The sequence below is a fragment of the Globicephala melas genome, chromosome 2 (genome assembly GCF_963455315.2).
Source record: "Globicephala melas chromosome 2, mGloMel1.2, whole genome shotgun sequence".
NCBI lineage: Eukaryota > Metazoa > Chordata > Mammalia > Artiodactyla > Delphinidae > Globicephala > Globicephala melas.
In genome coordinates, this window is record NC_083315.2 from 155,605,374 (window position 1) to 155,628,238 (window position 22,865).

General features: G+C 38.9%; 1 protein-coding gene across 2 annotated transcripts in view; it reads left to right on the top strand.

Moving 5' to 3' along the window:
* TSHR (thyroid stimulating hormone receptor) overlaps nt 1–22,865 on the top strand; it is a 166,915-nt gene that overhangs the window by 73,038 nt on the left and 71,012 nt on the right. For both annotated transcript variants that reach the window (XM_030848698.3, XM_060293646.1), the window contains exon 2: nt 20,531–20,602. In XM_030848698.3, coding sequence (XP_030704558.1) covers nt 20,531–20,602 — 72 coding nt within the window. The remainder of the gene's footprint in view (nt 1–20,530; nt 20,603–22,865) is intronic.

Sequence of the window (22,865 nt, forward strand, 5' to 3'; positions counted from 1 at the left end):
GTTTAATGCTGGTCCAGAGACCTCTGAGACTGTCCTCAGTTCTTTTCATTCTTTTTTCTTTATTCAGCTCTGCAGTAGTTATTTCCACTATTTTATCTTCCAGGTCACTTATCCATTTTTCTGGTTCAGTTATTCTGCTATTGATCCCTTCTAGAGTATTTTTAATTTCATTTATTTTGTTGGTCATTGTTGCTTGTTTCCTCTTTAGTTCTTCTAGGTCCTCATTAAATGTTTCTTGCATTTTCTCTATTCTATTTCCAAGATTTTGGATCATCTTTACTATCATTATTGTGAGTTCTTTTTCAGGTAGACTGCCTATTTCCTCTTCATTTGTTAGGTCTGGTGGGTTTTTACCTTTCTCCTTCATCTGCTGTGTGTTTTTCTGTCTTTTCATTTTGCTTATCTTACTGGGTTTGGGGTCTCCTTTTCACAGGCTGCTGGTTTGTAGTTCCCATTGTTTTTGGTGTCTTTCCCCAGTGGCTAAGGTTGGTTCAGTGGGTTGTGTAAGTTTTCTGGTGGAGGGGATTAGTGCCTGTGTTCTGGTGGATGAGCCTGGATCTTGTCTTTCTGGTGGGCAGTTCCACGTCTGGTGGTGTGTTTTGGGGTGTCCGTGGCCTTATTATGATTTTAGGCAGCCTCTCTGCTAATGGATGGGGCTGTGTTCCTCTCTTGCTAGTTGTTTAGCATAGGGGGTCCAGCATTGTAGCTTGCTGGTCGTTGAGTGAAGCTGGGTCTTGGTGTTGAGATGGAGATATCTGGGAGATTTTCGCCGTTTGATATTACGTGGAGCTGAGAGGTCTCTTGTTGACCAGTGTCCTGAAGTTGGCTCTCCAACCTCAGAGGCACCGCTCTGACTGCTGGCTGGAGCCCCAAGAGCCTTTCATCCACACAGAAAAAGAGGAAAAGGGGAAAAAAATAATCTTTCTTGCTCCCAAAGTCCACCTCCTCAATTTGGGATGATTCGTTTTCTATTCAGGTATTCCACAGATGCAGGGTACATCAAGTTGCTTGTGGAGCTTTAATCCACTGCTTCTGAGGCTGCTGGGAGAAATTTCCCTTTCTCTTCTTTTTTCTCACAGCTCCCGGGGTTCCTGCGAGGTAGCAAAAGTATCACCTTCCTCCTGTGCTTCCTCTCTCCAGGTCCCAAAGTCACCTTCACAAGGTCTGCTAGTGTTGGAGGGTCTCCTGAAGAGGCGGGGGGTGGCTGTGGCTCACCGTGGGGACAAGGACACTGGCAGCAGAAGTTCTGGGAAGTACTCCTTGGCATAACCACTCCCAGAGTTCCTAAAAGTTTTTTTTTTTTTAATCTGCATCATTTGGTTTATTCCCTTTCAATTATGTTTTAGTATCTCATGTATTTAGAACAATTTCCTAAAAATCTTTTGTGGTTCAGAAAGAAACATAGAATATTAAGCCTGGGCTTACTCTTTATCTGGTGCTGTCCAAGAGAAATATAATGCAAACCACATGCATAAGTTAAAATTTTCTAGTTGTCACATTAAACTAAGTAAAGAGAAATAGGTGAAATTAGTGTCAATTGTATGTTTAATTAAATTAGTATGTTTAAAATTTATAATTTTAACATGTAGTCAGAATAAGATATTATAAATATTTTACTTTTTCTCTTATTAAGTCTTCAAAATCCAGTGTGTATTTTACACCCACAGTTCATACCAGCTGCATTTCAAGGGCTTGGAAGTCACATGTGACTATGACAATTGTGTTGGGCATTACAGCTGTACTCTATGAAGGGAAGTTATGGCTACTGTACTGGGTTGAAGGAACTAATACTTCCTTCTTTCCACTATGCTCATCCCCCAACCCCCATGCCTTTGAACTTTTAATGAGAAAATGACTCTTCTAGAACTATAGACCATGCTCATAGCTGTGAGTAAAAATGATCCAACCCTGCTCCACCTAACCACACTTTTTTAAATGGTTAATAACTTTTCTTTCATTACAAGTGAAACGTGTTTTCTGTAGACAAATTAGAAAGTACGGATTACAAAAAGAAAAATTTAAATATCTCTAATCCCACTCCCTGAGAACTTCTAATATTTTGTTGAACATCTATTTAGAAGTTTTTTTGTGCAATTGATATAAAACAGTTTTATAATGCATGCACTCTTTTGTGACTGGATATTTTTTAACCTAGTATTACCTTTTAAACATTTCTCATGTTCTTTTTATGCAACTTCTAGATGAATTTTAATGGCAGAATAATATTTCATTTAGTACATGTACCATAATTTATTTAAGCAATCCCTTGTGTTTGGACATTGCAACTATCTAACTATCAAATTTTTTGCTATCGCAAAGGAGTCTATTCTTTAGGTTTGTTTGGCTCATGTTTGGAGTGAGGGAGCAGGGAGCACTTTTACAGGTAATCCAAAAAACAGGAAGATAGTTGCAAATTGCAGCCAACTAAATAATAGTTTCCGGGTTTGTCTGGATACTTTGAAATGTTCAGTTTAGCATGCATAAGGGATCCTCATGAAACTATCAGAAAAACCATACACGTGTCTAAAGATCAAATGCATTTTATTTATTTATTGTTGAATGCATTTTAAATGCTTTTCAGACTCATGTAAGAAAACAATAAAAATTAGTCTTTCTTTTTCCCAAGTAGATATTCTGAAAGAAAATAGGTAAACACAATCTCTTTTATGTTATCATTTGTTTTTGGAATCATCATCGCTGTTGCGATGAAAACATAAATCCAAACTCATTTCATTTTCTGAATTGTTAGGGAAGCTAGAAATCTAAAGGGTAATTTCATGAATGTAAAACATCTGCCTCAAGTGTCTCGTTTCCAGGGTGTGGGAAAAGGAAAGATCGTTCGTTGAGTTCTCTCTCCATCTTACTCCCAAATTATTCAAAATTCTCGGAGGCTGACTATTTTTCACAAAGTCAGTTTTGCTTCCTAAGAGCAAGTACAAATAGCCCACTGTTGCCATGAAGCCACTGCTCTTCCAGGTCTCTGCATGGAATGAAGTGGGTCTTCAAAGAAAGAACTTATACTCAGCCAAGCAAGTTCCATGTTCAAATGCCTCAGATTACAATGTCTTACCTTACGTTCTCATGACAAGCAATTATTTCCATAATGATCAGATTAAGAGGGATGACCCAGCCACAGGTCCACCCTGCACAGAATCACTATTAGCTCCATAACTATTTAAACTCCTGCAGAGTCTAGGTCAGAAGTCTAGATTGCCCTACCACTCAAGTAAGTTCCATCAAGGGGTCCCCTAGGTGTCTTTTCCTTTCAATAAATCACACTGAGAACCATCTTAGTCCTTTAGTGAGGTTCTAGTTACATCTCAGCTCAGGAGGGAAGGGGTAAAAGCCTTCCTTCCCAGGAGACCTTGATCCTGGCACAAACTTTCTCATATCTTCTTCAGTGATCAGCCCTTCAAGCAAAAAAAGTAATGGAATAGAGAGCTTCATCAATCCCCCAAATGGGCTTCTCTTACCTTTCTCCCAGGATGGCCTCACGTCTGGCTTCAAAGGTCCTGGGTTCAAATCCTTGCCAATTCATTTGTTGTGTAACCTTGAGCAAGTCAATTAAACTTACTGAACCTCAGTTTCTCTACTTGTAAAATCACAGGGGTGTTGTAAGGCTTTATGTAACATAAAGCACTTAGCCCAGCAGCAGGCATCTAGTAAACTACAGTATTCGTTCCTGTATTACTTACCTATACATAACTAAGAAGGGAAATAGCAGACTGTGGTGCTCCATCCATATCAATTTAGATCCCTTTATTGTTTCAGTGGACCCCTTCCCCAACTTCTGTGTGGTTTTGCTTCTAGCAAATCATGCTTGCTCTTTAGAGGAATGCCTGGAGCTGATTTGAGGAGTTTATAATGGACTGAAGTAGGACTATGAAAGCCACACTCTTTCTTTGAGTGAGGACCAACTCTAAGACATGATCTATACTCCAGAGCTCTCTGTGGGACCCCGCCGAGGCTGGGACTCTGCCTGAAATCACACCTTCACTCTCACACTTCACACACACACACACACACACACACACACACACTTCTCACTCTTTCCTGTCCTGCTCCCCTCTGTCCCTCTACAGTTTCCCCTAGGAATACTTCCCTAATAAATCACTTGCACACGAATCCTTGCCTCAGGGTCTGCTTCTGGGCAACATGGACTAAGACAGGAAAATCCAGTGATTCTTTCTAAAACAAGAAAAATCTATTCCAAGATGTGTTGATGTCTTGGCAATGTTAATAGCACCTTCTCTTGTGCACACACAAATTCCAGTCTGCTTAATGGGATATCAGATACAGTAGTAATACATAAAGCTTATCCCTAAGGTTGAACTAATAATGAAAACTTGTAAATTATTTCATGAGGGGAAAATTAGTGTTTGTCCATTTTGAGGCAACTCGTTTTATCATCCAGTTGAAATGATTTCATAAAATGGCTATTAGAAAACTTACCCCAAGAGAGTCTCATGATATGGAGAACTGAGTGTTTGTAGCCTTATAAAAAAGTAATTGATTTTTAAACTGTGGTAAGAAAGCATCTTAATGTTATTTTTTAAATAAAATTGTTTGCAGTGAGGACAATATTTATTAGCTTGTGCCTCCCTCCTTCCCCACCAAGGAAAACTCCTTGTGAGCCATTTTCTTGTATGATTTGTGGAACAAAATCAGGAAAATGTGTGGAGTAAGATAGCATCTAAAAAGGATGCAGATAGGACTTCCCTCGTGGTCCAGTGGGTAAGACTCCACACTCCCAATGCAGGGGGCTCAGGTTTGATCCCTGGTCGGGGAACTAGATCCCACAAGCATGCCACAGCTAAGAGTCTGCATGCCACAACTAAGAAGTCCGCATGCTGCAATGATGATCCCGTGTGCCGCCACTAAGACCCAATACAGCCAAAATAAATTAATAAATTAATTTAAATAAAATAAAATAAAAATGAGGCACAAATAACCAGTAAGGCTTGGTCACTTTGTATAACCCAATACTTTGGGGAAGGAATGAAGTAGAAAAAGGAAGGGAGGAAGAAATCTTGTAGAGAATTTTGGAGGTTCATCAGGAGCGGGTTTGAAAGAAGGGAGAAGCAGAGGAAGGGCTTTTAAAGATGTGTTGTGAGGATTAAGAATGATTCCCCTTTGGAGATCAGCTCAGTGCTTTGTGACCACCTAGAGAGGTGGGATAGGGAGGCTGGGAGGGAGGGAGATGCAAGAGGGAAGAGATATGGGGACATATGTATATGTATAGCTGATTCACTTTGTTATAAAGCAGAAACTAACACACCATTGTAAAGCAATTATACTCCAATAAAGATGTTAAAACAAAAAAAGAATGATTCCCCTTTGAACCCTCCTGCACTGTTGGTGGGAATGTAAGTTCGTGCAGCCACTATGGAGAACAGTATGGAGGTTCCTCAGAAAACTAAAAATAGAATTACCATATGATCCAGCAGTCCCACTCCTGGGCATATACATGGACAAAACTATAATTCAAAAAGATACATGTACCCATATGCTCATAGCAACCCTATACCCAATAGCCAAAACATGGAAACAACCTAAATGTTCATCAACAGATGAATGGATAAAGAAGATGTGGTACATATATACAATGGAATACTACTCAGCCATTAAAAAGAATGAAATAATGCCATTTGCAGCAACATGGATGCAACTAGAGATTGTCATACGAAGTGAATTAAGTCAGAAAGAGAAAGACAAATACCATATGATATCACTTATATCTGGAATCTAAAATATGGCACAAATGAACCAATCTACAAAACAGAAACAGACTCACAAACACAGAGAACAGATTTGCAGTTGCCAAAGGGGAGCGGGGGAGGGAGAGGGATGGACTGGGAGCTTGGGGCTGGTAGATGCAAACTATTACATTTAGGATGGATAAACTGTATAGCACAGGAAACTATATCCAATCTCTTGGGATAAACCATAATGGAAAAGAATATCAAAAAGAGAGTGTCTATATATATATGTGTGTGTGTGTGTGTATCACTGAGTCAGTGTGCTGTACAGCAGAGATTGCCACAACATTGTAAATCAGCTATAGTTCAAATAAAAAAAAAGAATGGTTCCCCTTTAACACTAACTAACTCCCACAAATAAAGACAGGACTTCCTTTTACTGACTTAACAGTATTTCTTTGCAAATGACATTGCAGTGAGCCTAGGTCACATGGGGCCTTGAGTTATTTCTGAACTAATATCAACCTCTACCTTTCCCTATTCCCTAAATCAGAATCAATTTCAGTTTGAAAATGAGAGACCTCTGTTCTCTTCAAACCACTTCTTTATCCCTATAATTGGGAGGGCAAATATTATAAGAAGTTAAATGCTTGTTAATTATAATACCTATTAATACTATTATAATCACAATCATAAAATTTTCATTTAACTTCAGTTAGTTTGTTTTACCTGGTGGTCATTATAACCCTGTGGGTTAATGAGAAGAGATACTATTCTCCACACGTGAAAAAAAATTGAGGCTCAGAGAGTTTAAAATTCACCTAAAGTCACAGAGACAGTTATTAGCAGAGCTGAGATTGGCCAGCCCAGTCAAAAGGCAGCTAAACTCTCTCCCCCATTGTACTGATGGAACACAAGTGGTAAAATAAACACTAACAATGCTACATGGAGAAGAATCATTTCTAGTTTGCCTCTTTACAGGTTATCAAACTCTGTTATTACCCAAATTTTCAAGTAACTTTGCAACCAGGATAGAAATAATAGAGGGAAAGAGAACAGTGGACATGAAGCTTAACTTCTGTCATTCTGCAGGTGCTTATTAAATCAATCCTATTACATTTATCTCAGCTTGGTGAGGTTTATTATGATAAGATGTGGCTACTCTTAGCAATATGTGATACACGTAAAATTCATAGCACAATATTTGACTGGGTATTTTAGTTATCTATTATTGCAATAAAAAATTAGAGGTTTAAAGCAACCATCTTATTATATCTAAATTATAATCAGGAATTATATAATCTAAATTATAATCAGGGTAGGATAAGATATAGCTGAATCATTCTCATGGCATCATCAGAGTTCACTTAATGGTATTTGTGTGACAAATGGGTGTCGCTGGAGAGCCCATGGTGTGTTCCTTCACATGTCTGCTGCTTCGTGGGGATGGCTGAATGCTGGTCTCAGGTGGGACTGTGACTGGAGCTCCTACACTCTTCATTTCAGGGTAGTCAAACTTCTTTCATGACAGTTCAGGGCCCTCTAGGAGAATATTCAAAGACACCCATGCAGAAGCTTCAAGACATCTTCTAATCTAACCACAAAATGCAAGAACACTACTTCTACCACATTCTTTGGTCAAGCAACCAAGGCTAGCCCAAATTCAAGGGGAGGAAAATTTGTGGCCATCTTTTTACTACCACAGTGGACATCAGTAAATCTTTTTTTCCCTTAAGTAACAGTTTCCACGTTATCTTATCTCTCTAAGCAATAGGAATTTTTTTAAAAAATAAAAAAAGGACAGGAGGGGTTTCCCTGGTGGCTCAGTGGTTGAGAGTCTGCCTGCCGATGCAGGGGACACGGGTTCGTGCCCTGGTCCGGGAAGATCCCACATGCCGTGGAGCGGCTGGGCCCGTGAGCCATGGCTGCCGAGCCTGCGCGTCCGGAGCCTGTGCTCCGCAACGGGAGAGGCCACAACAGTGAGAGGCCCGCGTACTGCAAAAAAAAAAAAAAGTAAAAAAAAAAGGACAGGAAAAATGATCCATAAAAAAGAGAAAATCAGTTGATAACAACAGACCCATAATGACAGAGATGATGGAATTAATAGACAATGACACAAATTTTCTGTTATAAGTCTTCTAAAGAAACTCAAGAAAAGAAAACATGACGATAATGAGGAGAGAAATGGAAGACATGGAGAAGACCCAAATGGAATTCTATGGTTAAAAATACATAAAATGAAAATTTAACTGGATGGGCTTAATAGCATTAAACACTACAAAGTGAAAAATATTAAGACTTTGAAGACTTAGCAATAGAAAATATCCAAAATTGAGTACAGAGGGGAAAAAAGATAGTTAAAAAAATGAAGAGTGCATCAATGACCTGTATGACAAAATCAAGTCTTTAATACACATGTAATTGGAGTTCCAAAAGGAGATGAAAGAGAAAGGGAACAAAAGAAAATTTTGAGGCAGTAATGACCCAAACTTTTCCACATCTGATAAAAACTCTACGCCCACAAGTCCAAGAAGCTCTAATGAAGCAGAAGAAGAAGAAACAGAAAGAAAGCTACACCAGGGCACATCGTAATCGAATTGCTGAAAATCAGTGATAAAGAGAATATCTTAAAAACAGTCATAGAAAAAAATAAATACACAGAGTTCTTGTCAGAAACTCCACAGATTGGAATGCAACAGAATGACATCTTTAAGTACTGAAAGAAAGAAAAAGCTGTTAACCTATAATTTTATGCCCAGTGAAAATATCTTTCCATATTGAAAGCAAAATAAAGACTTTTTCTGATAAAAGTTGAGTAAAGTCATTGCTAGCAGACCTGCACTAACAACAAGAAGAATAACATGTTAAAGGAAGTTCTTTAGGCAGGAAAAAAACAATACCAAATGGAAATTTGGATCTACATAAATGTATGAAGAGCAGCAGAAGTGGTAGGGAGGAAGACTGTGGTTTGAAATCAGTGTATAACACTTAAGACGCAAGCACAGAAAAGAAAATTAACTCATTCAAAAATATTAACACCTGAAATGCAAATTAGGAATGAGAAGAACTTGCTTTTTGATCATTTGTTAAATAAAATTATTTTTCTTCTCCCTAACAACAACAGCAACAACAAAAACATACACACACACAGACACACATACACACACATCTCCTTCAAAAATATTTGACCCTGGTATTTAACATTTCTGAATAGAATATATATATGATAAATCTATGCATACTAACTCTTTGATGTTTCACTCTTTGTCCTGACTGGTTTGAAAGTTTCCTAAGCCAATAGTCTTTTATCCCTGGATAAAATTCACTGACAGTACTTTGAAATTTTAATGAGAGATGATGAACTTAATGAACTGCCAATTTGCACATGACTACGAGAAAAAAATGTTAATGTTACCCTCTGCCAAAGCCTGCATTGCCATTTTTAAGGAAAGCTACTTTCCGAACACTGGACAGATGGCAAGTGTTCACCAAGTGCTTTTTTTTTTGTGGTACGTGGGCCTCTCACTGTTGTGGCCTCTCCCGCCGCAGAGCACAGGCTCCGGACGCACAGACTTAGCGGCCATGGCCCACGGGCCCAGCCGCTCCGCGGCACGTGGGATCCTCGCGGACCGGGGCACGAACCCGTGTCCCCTGCATCGGCAGGCGGACTCTCAACCACTGCGCCACCAGGGAAGCCCTCACCCAGTGCTTTTATCTGGAGTACAAACTGGAGGCCAGCTGTGTTTATGGGCATCATTTTATATAAGACCTCATGCATTATAATTCCTGACATTCATTCAGTATTGTGTGATATATAATTCACTTTTCCTTTCTCCTCATAATAACTAAGTGAGAAGAGTGGATAATATCATCACCCTTCTTTGGTTAAGGTTCAAAAAGCCTTGACTCCCAGTCCATCACCCTGCTTCTTTCACTGACACTTTTAATCCTTCAGATTCTGTTATAAATTATAGTCTTCTGGTTTCAGCTTAAATCAGTTCTTTGGAGAGGACTTCTTATGCACTTGCACAGATCTGGGCTCTTCCTTCATAGCATTAACACAGTGATAATAATATAGTAAGTTAACTGTATTAAATAGCTTTTTTAATGTCTAGCTCCTCCACTGGTCTCAGCTTCATGAAGGCAGGATGTCCATCTGAGTTGTTTATCACTGCATTCCCCTCACCATGCGTGGTGCCTGGAACACGGTAAACACTCAACATATGTGTAGTACTAAATATGTGTTGATTCCTGAAGTGCCTCTGGGTCACACCTTCACAACAAAGGAAAGAACCTATGGTTATGTAGTGTCAGAAGACCGTATGTATGTATACTTTATAGTGGAAGGCTTGCAGGACTGCTATTACTTTATTATATGAACTTAAGTCACTCAACCTTTCCTCATATCATTCATCCATAAAATAACAAGGTTTAGACAAATATATAGGTTTTAAACAGCGCTCCTCAAAGCCTAAAATGCTCCATGAGGGTTGAGGAAATGTTAAAGGGAACCATTTACATTTTTTCTTTTATTTACATACCAAGTAAGACTACCACACAAAGTAAACAGTAGTCCAAGGCTCTGTAATAAAATATTCCCAATAATATTGAGGCTGCACTGTAATGCTCCCTCATAAATTAGAAACAAATGAAATAGAGGAAATTTTTAAAGTAACACATAATGGATCATAATAGAGATATAAAAAATCTCTTAAAGGAAATACAACAACCTCATGCAATCTAGTTGAAGAAAATATCCATCTGGCAGAGAATTGATCAGCCATAAACGCAGAGAGAAAGTGGAGTCACACATGAGAATTGTGGAAGTTCCTGTCTAGTCAATGTCCAAGACAAATGAAACTTAAACCAGTGAATGTAAAGTGCTGTGATCCCACAGGCAAGGTCATTCCTTGTAAGAAGTGGTGATGTTAGGCTCTCTTAGCCTGAGAGCATTAAAAAAGTGAGTTCCTCTCCTTCTTTTGATGGATTTCATGCTCTACAAGCAACCTTCTGAATCTGTCTTGGTTCCCTACAATAGTCTGCTCACAAGAAAACACGGGCTTGGCATCATGACTACTCTGGTCCATGTGACAGTTTTATTTCTCATCATCGATTCATACATTGGCAAAGAGATTTGTATGTTTTTAGTTCTATAAAAAAAACAATTCATCTAGTGTTCAACCACTATGTGCCAGACATTGTTCTAGGTGCTTCTAACAATAATTTGTTAAATCTTCATGGCAATCCTATGAGGTAGGTATTATTATTATCATCTACATTTCATACTTTGCAGAACAGCAGTAGTGTATACTGAAGAATCTGATGTCTTTTTGCCTGTGATTAAAACCCTGCTCTCCTACTGAACAGCTGTGTGGCTTTTAGCAAGTTATTTAACCTTCCTGTATCTCAGATCATCATCTGTAAAATGGGGATAATAATATTATATAACTCTCATGGCTGTTATGGTGATGAAGTAATAAATGTAATGTACTTTCATAGTGCCTGGCTCAGAGCTATGTAGATATTTATCATTTTCAATTTACATCCTTGTTGTACTAGTCTGGATTTTCCAAAGAAACAGAATACATACATATATATTCTATATACAGAGACATAGGCAGAGGGAGAAGGATTTTTTACAATAAGGCATTGGCTCACATGGTAATGGAGGCTGAGAAGGCTGAGACCTGCAGTTGGAAAGCTGGAAACACAAGAGAGCTGACAGTATATTTCCAGTCTGAGTCCAAAGACCTGAGAATCAGGAGAGACTCTATGTAAGTTCCAGTTAAGTCCGAGTCCAAAGGCAGGAAAAGACCAGTGTCCCAGCGGGAAGATAGGCAGGCAGAGAGAAAGAATTTTCTCTCTTATACAGCCTTTTTTTTTCTATTCAAGCCTTCAGTGAATTGGATGAGGTCCATCCACAATGGGGAGGGAAATCTACTTTCCTCAGCCTACTCATTCAAATGTTTACCTCCTCCAGAAATACCCTCACAGACACAACCAGAATAATGTTTAACCAAATACCTGGGCACTCTATGGCCCTGTCAAGTTGACACACAAAATTAACCTTCACACTTGGGTTTACAAATATACTTTTTTACATGACTGTGCATATCTCCAAATCCTTTAGCCGTTAAAAATACCAATCACGTGGTATTGGTAAATACCAATTGGTATTTACATACACATCTACCAGTCTGGCTAAAATTTAAAAGACAGATAATACCAGGTGTTGGTGAGGATGCAGAGTTAACGGGAACTCCCATCCATCACTGGTAAGAGGGAACATGGTACAGTCACTTTGGAAACCAGCAGTTTTTGTTATAATTAAGTATATATTTACCTATGATTCATAAATCCCACTCCTAGGTATTTACCTAAGAGCAGTGATTGTATATGCCCATAAAAAATTGGCACACGGATGTTCATAGAAGCTTTAAACATAATAACCCCAATTGGAAAAATATCAATTATAGAATGAATAAATAAATGATGTGTATTCATAGTTAGCAATAAAAAAGAATGACTGATACAGGCAACAACATGGACGAATCTCAAAACCATTATGTTGAACAAAAGAAGCCAGACAGAAAAGGGTGGCTAATGTATGATTACATTTATGTGAAGTTAACAAAAAGAGCAATCTGAGAGGGACGGGGTTACTGACTGGAAAGGGGCACAAGGGAACTTTCTCAGATGATGGAGATATTCTATATTTTGATCTAGGTCCTCGTCACATGGATGTATGTGTTCATATGTAAAGTATAAGTATACCTACCTATACTGGATGAAATAAAAATTCATATTTTAAGGTAAGACAAGAAAAATTTAAACATAAAATTTTTCTCTGCCCTTTGGCCTCCTCCCTCCCCTCTAGTGCACATTGTGTGTCTACATTATAGGTTAACCAGACCTCCCCAACAGCAGAAATAACTGCTCAACCCTAAAGATCAATTTTCTCCTTCTGGCGCCAGCCATGTAACTCCTCGGAAGATAACATTCCTTTCTCAATCCTAGAAGGAGTCACAATGACTCACTACTCCCCTGTACGTGCAGACATCTCTGGTGAACTGTATGTACATTGCCAGTGTATCATTTCCCTTAAAGATAGCTATTGGTGTGGAACAGACTATTCACACGACCTGGGGAGATACTGGCCCACACCCAGTGGAAGTTCTTAGCTTAAATACTTAACGGATGACCTACTAATATTACTAGTCATATACTTGTATTCTGCCTAATTGTACAAGATTATTGTTTCTTATATTACCAGATGTGTGACTGAGGCTCAGATAAAATTAATGATGATTAGGCACCTTGAAATCTAATTGATCAAATTTATAATTCTAAGATCAATTGCTGTAATAGTGTAACTCTAATTATGAGAAGCAGCAACAAGAGGGAACCATTTCCTGGACCCCGACAGACAGGTAGTCCAGAGGATTTGGGCTGCTGTTAACAGGGCCTGCTTCAGTAACAGCACACTGAACGGCCTATCAACGAAATCCTCACCTGACCTGGGGGTGAGCATTCCTAGCACCGTGGGACAAATTGCTCATGAAATGCCTCCCAAACCTTGGTTGAAATTAAGACCGAAAGGGAAGGGATTATAAAATAAAGAATGTTGGGCTTCCCTGGTGGCACAGTGGTTGAGAGTCCGCCTGCCGATGCAGGGGACACGGGTTCATGCCCCGGTCCGGGAGGATCCCACGTGCCACGGAGCGGCTGGGCCCGCGAGCCATGGCCGCTGAGCCTGCGCGTCCGGAGCCTGTGCTCCGCAACGGGAGAGGCCACAACAGTGAGAGGCCCAAGTACCGCAAAAAATAATAATAATAAAAATAAAGAAAGAAAGAATGTTGTCCACTATCCAGGCCTACACATTAGCCACTGCAGTCGCTGACCTGCAATACACCTTGAAAGGAATTCATGGCGAAGATCAGGAAGAGGCACTCTGTGCTTTGGGAAAACTGGCAGAACAGACCTTCAGATAGATATTTTCAGGGGAAAGTTTTTATAAACCTGGATTCTTGCATCTTCCCATACTTAGAAAAGCACTAAACCATTAACTAAGACGTCTGTTCCTCGTGACTAGCAGCAAATTTCTACTGAGATGTGTGTTTGATTGTATATACCCCATTCACCAAGATCCAATGTATACTGGCCTTCCCCTTTACCTCTTCAGAGCAGTTCTCAAAGCTCTCTGAGAGACTGTGTCCTGGGTTATAATTCTTAGACTGGCTCAAATAAAAATTTCCATTTCATTCTTAGACTGACTATTGATTAATTTTTTCATTGACACACTGGTATACCCTTAAGTAGCTAAGTAGACATTTAAGATTTGTGCATCTTACTGGACACAAATTATACTTGTGAAAAAATTTCAATACAATAAGTATCCCAAATGAAATAAAACTAAATTAAATATGTATTTTTCAATCTGGAAACCAAGCATCATAAATAGAAAACTCTCTCCCAGATGACGTAAGCTGGACAATTTCCATAAGCCAGATCTGTCAGGCCATTGCTTGGGTTTCTAAGTCTCGAATCACAAAAATTAAAGCCCAAACGGAAACTGTCTGTCCCAAAATGATGACTCATAGGCGCCTCTGGAATCTGGGTATTGCAGTTTCACACCTTGCGCTGCAGGCATCACCTGGTATTTTTGTACTGTTTGTAAATAATTCAGCAGCAGCCCTGACTGAAATCCCACTCTACCACCAAAACCAGAAAACACAACTTAGTACAGATTAAAATTTGTTCATACTTAAACATACGGCCTCTATGTAGAGAGTGCCAACTATTTGACTGTGTGATTCTTCTGGGTCTACATCCCTGATATTAATCCCTGTGCTTGCTGCACTCTCTCACAACTCACCACAGAGTTAGAAAAAAAAAAAATTGGCACAGTGGTAAAACAAATTCACCAATGAGAATTTTTTTCTCAGCCAAGTAGAAACAATGGGAAAACAATAAATGTCATATTTAATATTGTCCGGTTTATAGGGTACAACTTCACAATATATAAGTATCTGGATTATTTGCACCAATTCTCTCTTCTTCTACTGCCAGTACTTTTTATGGTCACACTTGGCACATCTAAATGAATTATCAGTTGATTGAAACAGGTATTTAATAAAAAGGAGGTTTTACAGATCTGCTAGTCAACACAGTGCCTGTAGTTAACAATAATGTATTGTTCACTAAAGATTTGTTTAGCAGGTAGATCTCATGTTAAATGTTCTTAACACACACGCGAAAACCAAGAAAAAACAAACAAAGAAAAGGGGACACAGGAAACTTTTGGAGGCAATAGATATGTCTATTCCCTTTATTGTGGTTTCATGGGTGCATGAAACCCATATGGGTGCATATGGCCAAACTCATTACATTGTATACATTAATTATGTATAGTTTTTTGTATGTCAATTAACCTCCACAAAGCTGTTAAAAATAGAATTAATGTAATTCTGAATAAAAAATACTTTCTCCTAAAATTTTTTTTAACTAAAAAAATAAATAAAAAGGAGCCCTTGAAATGCAGATGACAAGGGAATTCCCTGGCGGTCCAGTGGTTAGGATGCCAAAAAAAAAAAAAAAAAAAAAACAAAGAAATGCCGATGACAATATTAAACAAACAAGCTTGGTGCAGAATCACAAAATATTCTCAGCCTGGGCTTCCCTGGTGGCACAGTGGCTAAGAATCTACCTGCCAATGCAGGAGACATGGGTTCAAGCCCTGGTCCAGGAAGATTCCACACGCCCTGGAGCAACTAAGCCCGTGCGCCACAGCTACTGAGCCTGTGCTCTAGAGCCCATGAGCCACAACAAGAGAAGCCACTGCAGTGAGAAGCCCGCGCACTGCAACGAAGAGTAGCCCACGCTCACAGCAACTAGAGAAAAGCCCGCACACAGGAATGAGGACCCAACGCAGCCAAAAATAAATAAATAAATTTATAAAAAAATAAAATATTCTCAGCCTGATTGCCAAGAGACCAAAAATGTGACACACAAGTGAAAAGTTTGGTGTTTCTGGACCACACAAGCTCAGCCATGGCAAAGAAGATCAGCAGGGATTCTCAACTCATGAGATTCAGTCTGGCTCATCTCCTCATACTCCACATTCTTTATCAAGTAAAGGCTGTAATGGGAAACCTGAAGCATTGCTTAATTAAAACCTCACCCACATGTACACACTGACACACAAACTATGTATTATGAGTCCAGAAACCTTGTAAAATACAAGACGCTGGAATGTTGATAAAATTTCAGTGAAATGAGCCTACTATCATGCAAGATTACTGTGAAAAATTTAATTGCGCTAACTGTTCTTTTTGGAACATAGAGAACTATCTGCTCTCTTTAGTAGCATTAATCAGATTTCCCTCTTCCATCGCTACTGCAAGAACAAAGACGGTACTTAAAACTGGATCCTATTCGGCAAAATCTGTAAGTCAATCAGTGGCATCTCACATGAATTTCGATTTCTGCACTGCAGCTTCCAAATGCAGATATTTGAGAAATATAAATCTTGCCTGCTCAAAGCCCAAAGGAAACATTTGACTCTAAGTCATATTCTCACTGATACTTCTTGGTTAAATAAGTCTTAGAAAAACAAATTAAATTACATCAGCAGCTTAAATATTTATTCTCTCTTGTAATTTCCATATCTTAAAGCCAACCTGTTTAACTATTAAATGTACATAGTCCACTTAGGATACAAAACTATAGCTGTAAACTTTTTTCCCCAATGATTTATATGTGATGCCTTAGTCATTAATAGTAAATACTGGTACTATTTGTATAAAGTAAGCCTTCTGAGTTTTTTCATTCTATTTTAGAGAGAATAATCATTGCCTTCTTATTTTGAACCATCAAAAAAAAATAAAAAAGCAGAGTCTCTTCTGTACCTGGTGTATTTTCATACGAAATAAACATTATTTTGATGCTAATCCTTTGGATAATAGTATAACACCTTGAAGCTTTTCTAATGTATTTATCAAAAGAATATACTCTTAGATATGTATTTTTCTCTTCAAAAATATTCAAAATGTATTCTGAAAGTAAAATAAAACATTTTGGCCAAATAATTACAATCATTTGCTTTCTTTCCTCTCCCATCTGCTTTTAAAGCAGTAATCACAGGCTTCCCTGGTGGCGCAGTGGTTGAGAGTCCGCCTGCCGATGCAGGGGACATGGGTTCGTGCCCCGGTCTGGGAAGATCCCACATGCCGCGGAGCAGCTGGGCCCGTGAGCCATGGCTGCTGAGCCTGCGCTCCGCAACAGGAGAGACCACAACAGTGAGATGCCCGCGTAAAGCAAAAAAAAAAAAAAAAAAAAAAACTTTGAATAAAGTTCTGCTTTTGAAAATATAGACAATGGAAAGAATATTGTGCATATTGTATCATTAGTAAGACAGCTGTACTGAGATACGTAATTCTTATCCGTGCATTTATATGGGTGGCTTTCTTTGATGAGAAATCTGGCTGAGAAGAATATCTTGTTTGTGCAATCAAGCAAAATGTTAGCATTTCAAAAATGATTGTCTTTTAAAACACGTTCTGCATTTGGTGAGAAAAAAAAATATTTCCCTTCTACTCCTCTAGGTTCTCAGCTAGGGCTTTGTAACCAAACACAGAGTGGCAAGAGAAAAGCATACAAATATATTTAATGCAAGTTTTACATGACATGGGAGCATTTATGAAGAAATGAAGACTTGAAGAAGTGATTAAACTTGAGCATTCTTATGCTAGGTTTAATGAAGATAGGAAAGTGGTGGGAAAATGTGATAGGACAAAGGGGTATGAACTGAGAATAGTAAACTAGGGGAAATTTGCAAGGTCTGTTCATTCAGAATCCCCTCGGCATCCCTCTGTCTTCTGTGATAAGGCTGCTCCTTTCCTCCGGGGAGGGCACCTCTCACATGAGGGTCTTAGGGCTTGCTTCAGAGTGTGAAGGGGAGTCAGAGAATCCTTCCTACACCTCTGCTTCTCAGATTCCTCCAGCTTAAAGTATTCAGTATGCCAACACAATATGTTTTGGGATAGTGTGTCCTGAACTCCATCAACTACAACCAACTCAGTAGTAGGTAAAAGATCTTTGTTCTGACTTAAAGTGTGTATGTGTTTACGTGTGTGAAAGAGAAAGAGAGAATCCAAGAAACGTGTATTACAAATTTCAGAAATTCATATATTGGAAAATGATATAAACATTATTTGAAACTTTAACCAAAGGCTATTAAATTGCATTTAGATGTTATTTCTGTTCCAAGTCAAACTTCTCTGAAACCATTGTTACTCTAATTTTCTTTTAAATTAAGTATCGTTTCTTTACTTTTAAAGACAGAATAAACCCCCAAATTTTTAGCCAATGAAAGTTACAAATTAAATCCGCATTACCCACAAGCAGCGTGCAAAATCTTAGATAAATATGCCCTCAATATCCATGCCTTAGGACATGCTCTATAAGTAAGACTATCTGTGAGCTTAAGTAAGTCTCTTTGGGTGATACCCAACAGGTGTGTACCTTATCTTTTGTTTTTCTTAGGCATGGCCCAATTTTACTGGGAGATTTTAGTCCCAATGACTTGTTATTCTCATTTCTTTTTAACTTCAGAAACTTGGATCTGGACCAACAGGCTTTTAATCAATCCAATTAAGGGAATGTAAGTGGGAGACCTGTGAGGGAGTACAGGTAATCTATGGGACCTGAATTTCTGGAAACATATGAAGGCATATTGCACTTTATGCTGAATCACCAGTGTTGCAAAGGGCTGACAATCTACCCTTTTATCATTCAGGTTGCCTCCCTCTGCCCCCTTTTATAAATTAATTTGGTTTTACTGAGGCTTTGATTAGGTAAGTTACAGATGTATTTCTTGATAGACAGACATGATGTACTGGGTAAAAGGAATGGCTATAAATAGGTCTTAGTAACATGGTGATAAGATGTCAGGGGAGCGGTAGTGTTCTATATTCCTGTGATTAGGTATTTTAGTGAGCCTATGCCTCTGGAATGTGAACTTCACAAGTGTTTCTCAGTTTTTTTCTCTCCCCCCTAGGTAGGACAGAATGGCCAGAGTGAGCTGGAGTTGTGTATTTCCCTTCCACAGGGTCTGGATAACTAGTTTCCCCTGAGGGTAGGCCTTGTTAAAAAAAACAGAGTGCTCTGATGTACAGTTGGCCCTTGAACAACATGGCTTTGAACTGCATGGGTCCACTCATTCGTGGATTTTCTTCAGTAGTAAATACTACAATACTACTTGATCCAGCAGTGGTTGGTTGAATCTGCAGGTGCAGAACTGCAGATACTGAAGGCCAACTATAAAGTTATACGTGGATTTCCGACTGTGTGGGCATTGGTGCCCCTAACTAACCCCTCCATTGTTAAAGGGTCAACTGTATTTCCAGATGGTTCCTTTTCCCGTCCCTGTGACAGAAGCACAAAGGGATTTTTCCCTAGTGTTTACTCTTAGAATCTTGTGGAACTCCTGGAGGTAAATCTCACAAAATTGTGGAAGTCGCCTGTGACTAGGTTCTCCTAGAATTTCCAACTCTCAGAGTTGTCTGCACTGCACCTCTGGCAATTGGTCAATCACAGCTCAGGTTTTCCTACCCTACCCTGGCACTGGTTCCCCCTTATAGTTTTTGCTCATGAGTCTCTGCTCTGGGAAGTAGGGACTCCTTGTATCTACCTGTCTCTCCAGTCCTGGGGACAGTGGTTTGCCCTATGTCTTCCCCTGTCCCACAGATCCAAGAAGAGCTGTTGATTTTTCAGTCTGTTCAACTTTTTGCTTACTGTTAGGAGGGAGGGGTGACTTCCAGGCTCCAGTCATGCAGAACCAGAAACCAGAAATTCTAAATATATTTCAATCACTGCAAAAATTAGTAGTTCAAAGAGTACATAGATCAAGGAAATAGATTACAGAGAAAAAACCCTGTAGCCTAGAAGGAAAAATACACAATCTCAGTATGATGTCTTTTAAAAAGGTAGCAAATGAACAGTGTGTAATTACCAACATTTAAATGGTAAAAACAGACCCGCGGAGAAGAGGATAAGCACGGTGAGGCATTGGCTTTTTGCAAAGCCAGCTTAGAACAGTAAGTACACCTTTCTCCATACAGAATTCTATTCAAGCAGTTGCTATAACAAAGAAAGACAATAAAAAATGGAGGATCAAGGTGGAGACATACTGGAATGCATAAAGAGGTCTCATTGAGTAAGGAAACCACTCTCCGCCTTCTGAAAAGTAACAAAAAAGCACACTGGAAGAAAAGGCACAACCTTTTGGTTGCATATGCAACAAAGACATCATGATCCCGAGAAGAATTAGCTCCTTGTCAGTCATTTATTTCCAAATTGCAGCAAGTTGACGATAAGATCAAGGTAATGGTTGAAGAGACCTTTGCTTGGGCAAAAAGATTATAATCATACCACTATATTTAATCTTTAAGATATATCAAGTGCATTTAATCCTCTTAATACATACTCTGGTGGCATTTCAAGATATTTCCATTGACCGTGAATTCAGTAGTCCTAATAAACTTATGAATATATTATGTTGCCCTTCCATTAACAAATTAAATATGATGTTATACAAGGCATACTAGTTCACTGATAATTCAAAGGCAAATTTTGAAGACTTATTGTCTGCATTTGATTCTCACTCTCAATTCTTGTTTTGTTGGGGGAAAAATTGTTTTCTTGCTTATGTATGATAAAGTATACATTGTAAGGATTGTCATACTTCTAATAATGTGTTCTGTATAATTAAGGTGGGTTACTAGAAAAGTCTAATGATTTAAACTCTAATTGTGTAACTGTTATTTTCATAGGAAGTTTATAGAGACTCATCTGAAAACCATTCCCAGTCATGCATTTTCAAATCTGCCCAATATTTCCAGGATGTAAGTCAATTTTTTTTAATATAAAGAGAAGTTTGCAATTGTGACGTGTTATTTTCTGAATGTGTTCTATCAAGAAAAATACTTGTTATATATCGCACTTGCATAAGTCAATAACGTTCTACATTTCCAATATATATGAAGTTTATGTACAAGATGTTTATTTGATTTGGCTACATATTTATTCCCTAATTCCTAAATGATTTTTTAAACCTAAAGTAAATTTAAATTCCTTTGGCCTTAAGAATTTAATAATTCTTGATGTATTTCAATATATTTTGAGATGTGGCAAAACCTTAGCCAGGAATCTCTCCCATAAACAGATCTCTATATCTATCTCTAATCTATCTATCCCAGTTACCAATTCTTGATTTTCTTTTCACCACTAGTACAAACGTTTACATTTTGTCATAAATGTAGCCAGTGATTTCAGACTTCTCACTTTAAAAAATAATTAAAATTAATTTGAAAATTTGAAATCGTAGAAAACTGAATTGCTATACACTCAAGAGTGAGGAGAAAAAGGGGTTCCATGTTGCATTGACAAAGAGTGTATGTGTCTGAAATGAGCCAGGTCTTTATTTCATTTAGTTGATTCTGACAAGCAATGCAGATAATCCAGGCCTACCAATGACATTACCACCAGCCCGTGTGGTCTCTGGCTAAATTTATTCATTTCATTACCATTTATTGAGTGTCCATTGTGTCATGTCAGGAGCGTTTGATGTTTTTGGTTGTTACAACTGGAGAGAAGGGTGCTACTGTCACCTAAGGGGTAGAGGTGAAGGATCTACTCAACATCCTACAAGGCATAGGATGCCCCCCACCTCCAACAAAGCATTATCTAGTCTACAATGTCAGTAGTGCTGAGACTGAGAAACCATCCCAGCTGAACATCTCTGCAGTTTTTTCTTTTTCTACCAGCCCTTCCTTTTTCAAATTCTTGCCTCCTTTGGTTTCCCTGCTGTTGTTCTCTCCCTCTTTTTAACATCTTATCCTGACTACTCTTCCTCAATTTCCTCTCCTGGATTCCTGTTTCATTTCATTTCATTTCATTCAGTTACTTACATACCAGTTCTTTGTTTATTTTGTCCTAATTCCTTTGTACCCTCCGCACCTTGAATGAAAACTCCCATTCCTTTGGCTTCACTATTACCTAATACAACTAATTCCTAAATGAGTATCTCTAGCCCTGAGTTGTTCCTGCAGCTCAGGCCTGTATTACAAACTTCCTTCCAAATAGTGTCACCTTGATGTCCCACAGACACTTCAAACAACATATCCAAAATAAACTCATCATCTTCCTCCTAAACTGTTCCCTCTCTACTCCTTCTTGTAACAGCAGCACCATTTAGTGGTCTGAAAGCTAAAAGCCTCAAATTCCCCTTTAGCTCTTCCTTTTCCCTGATCTCCCCTATACAATTGCCTATTTGGTGTCTCTACTTGGCTATATTCATTCATTCATTCATTCAATGAATATTTATTGAGCCCTACTTTGTGCCTGGCGCTTTGCTAGATGTGTCACGTACAACAGTAGACAATACTTATGGAGCCTCCAGTTTCCTTCCTAAGAGAGTGATAAGTGCCATGATGGGGTCAGTTCTAGGGTGACCTGGGAACTCATATGAGAGGTTTGTTACCTGGATATGGGGTGGGGTCAGGGAAGGCTTCCTGGAGGAAATGGTGCCTAATTTGCAATGTGTATTATCTGGCCAAAAAACAAAAGATGGAAAGATAGTTCCATGCAGAAGAGAAAAGGGATGTCAGTGAAGTTAAAAATAAGTTTGTTGAGGCTGGGAGTGGGGACAGTAGAGAAAAACAAAATTGGGAGGGAAGCGAGTACAGGACCTTGTGAATCATTTGAAGGAGTTTGAAATCTTCCCTAAGGACCAAGCCACAGAACGATTATAAGCAGGGAAGTGAGAGATCAGATGTTTTAGAAATATTCCCTGGCTGGGCTATGGAAAAGGGGTGGAAGTGGAGCAAGGCTGGAGACAGGAAGTTAGTGAGGAGGTCGATGCAGTGCCTGGGGAGAGGGAACGGCAGGTTGAATGGTGAAGGCTGAGTGGGAATAAAGAAAAAGTGGCCAGGTTTGAGAAATAAGGGAGAGCGGACAAACTTAAAAGTTGGTTGATTTTGAAGGGGGAAACGGAGAATTTCAACGACATTTCTGACTAGGACACCTGTGTGGTTGATGAGCACATTTGCCAAGGTAGAGAAGTTTTCTGTGCATTTGCTGTGGAGGGACAGGGGGTAAGTTAGGAAT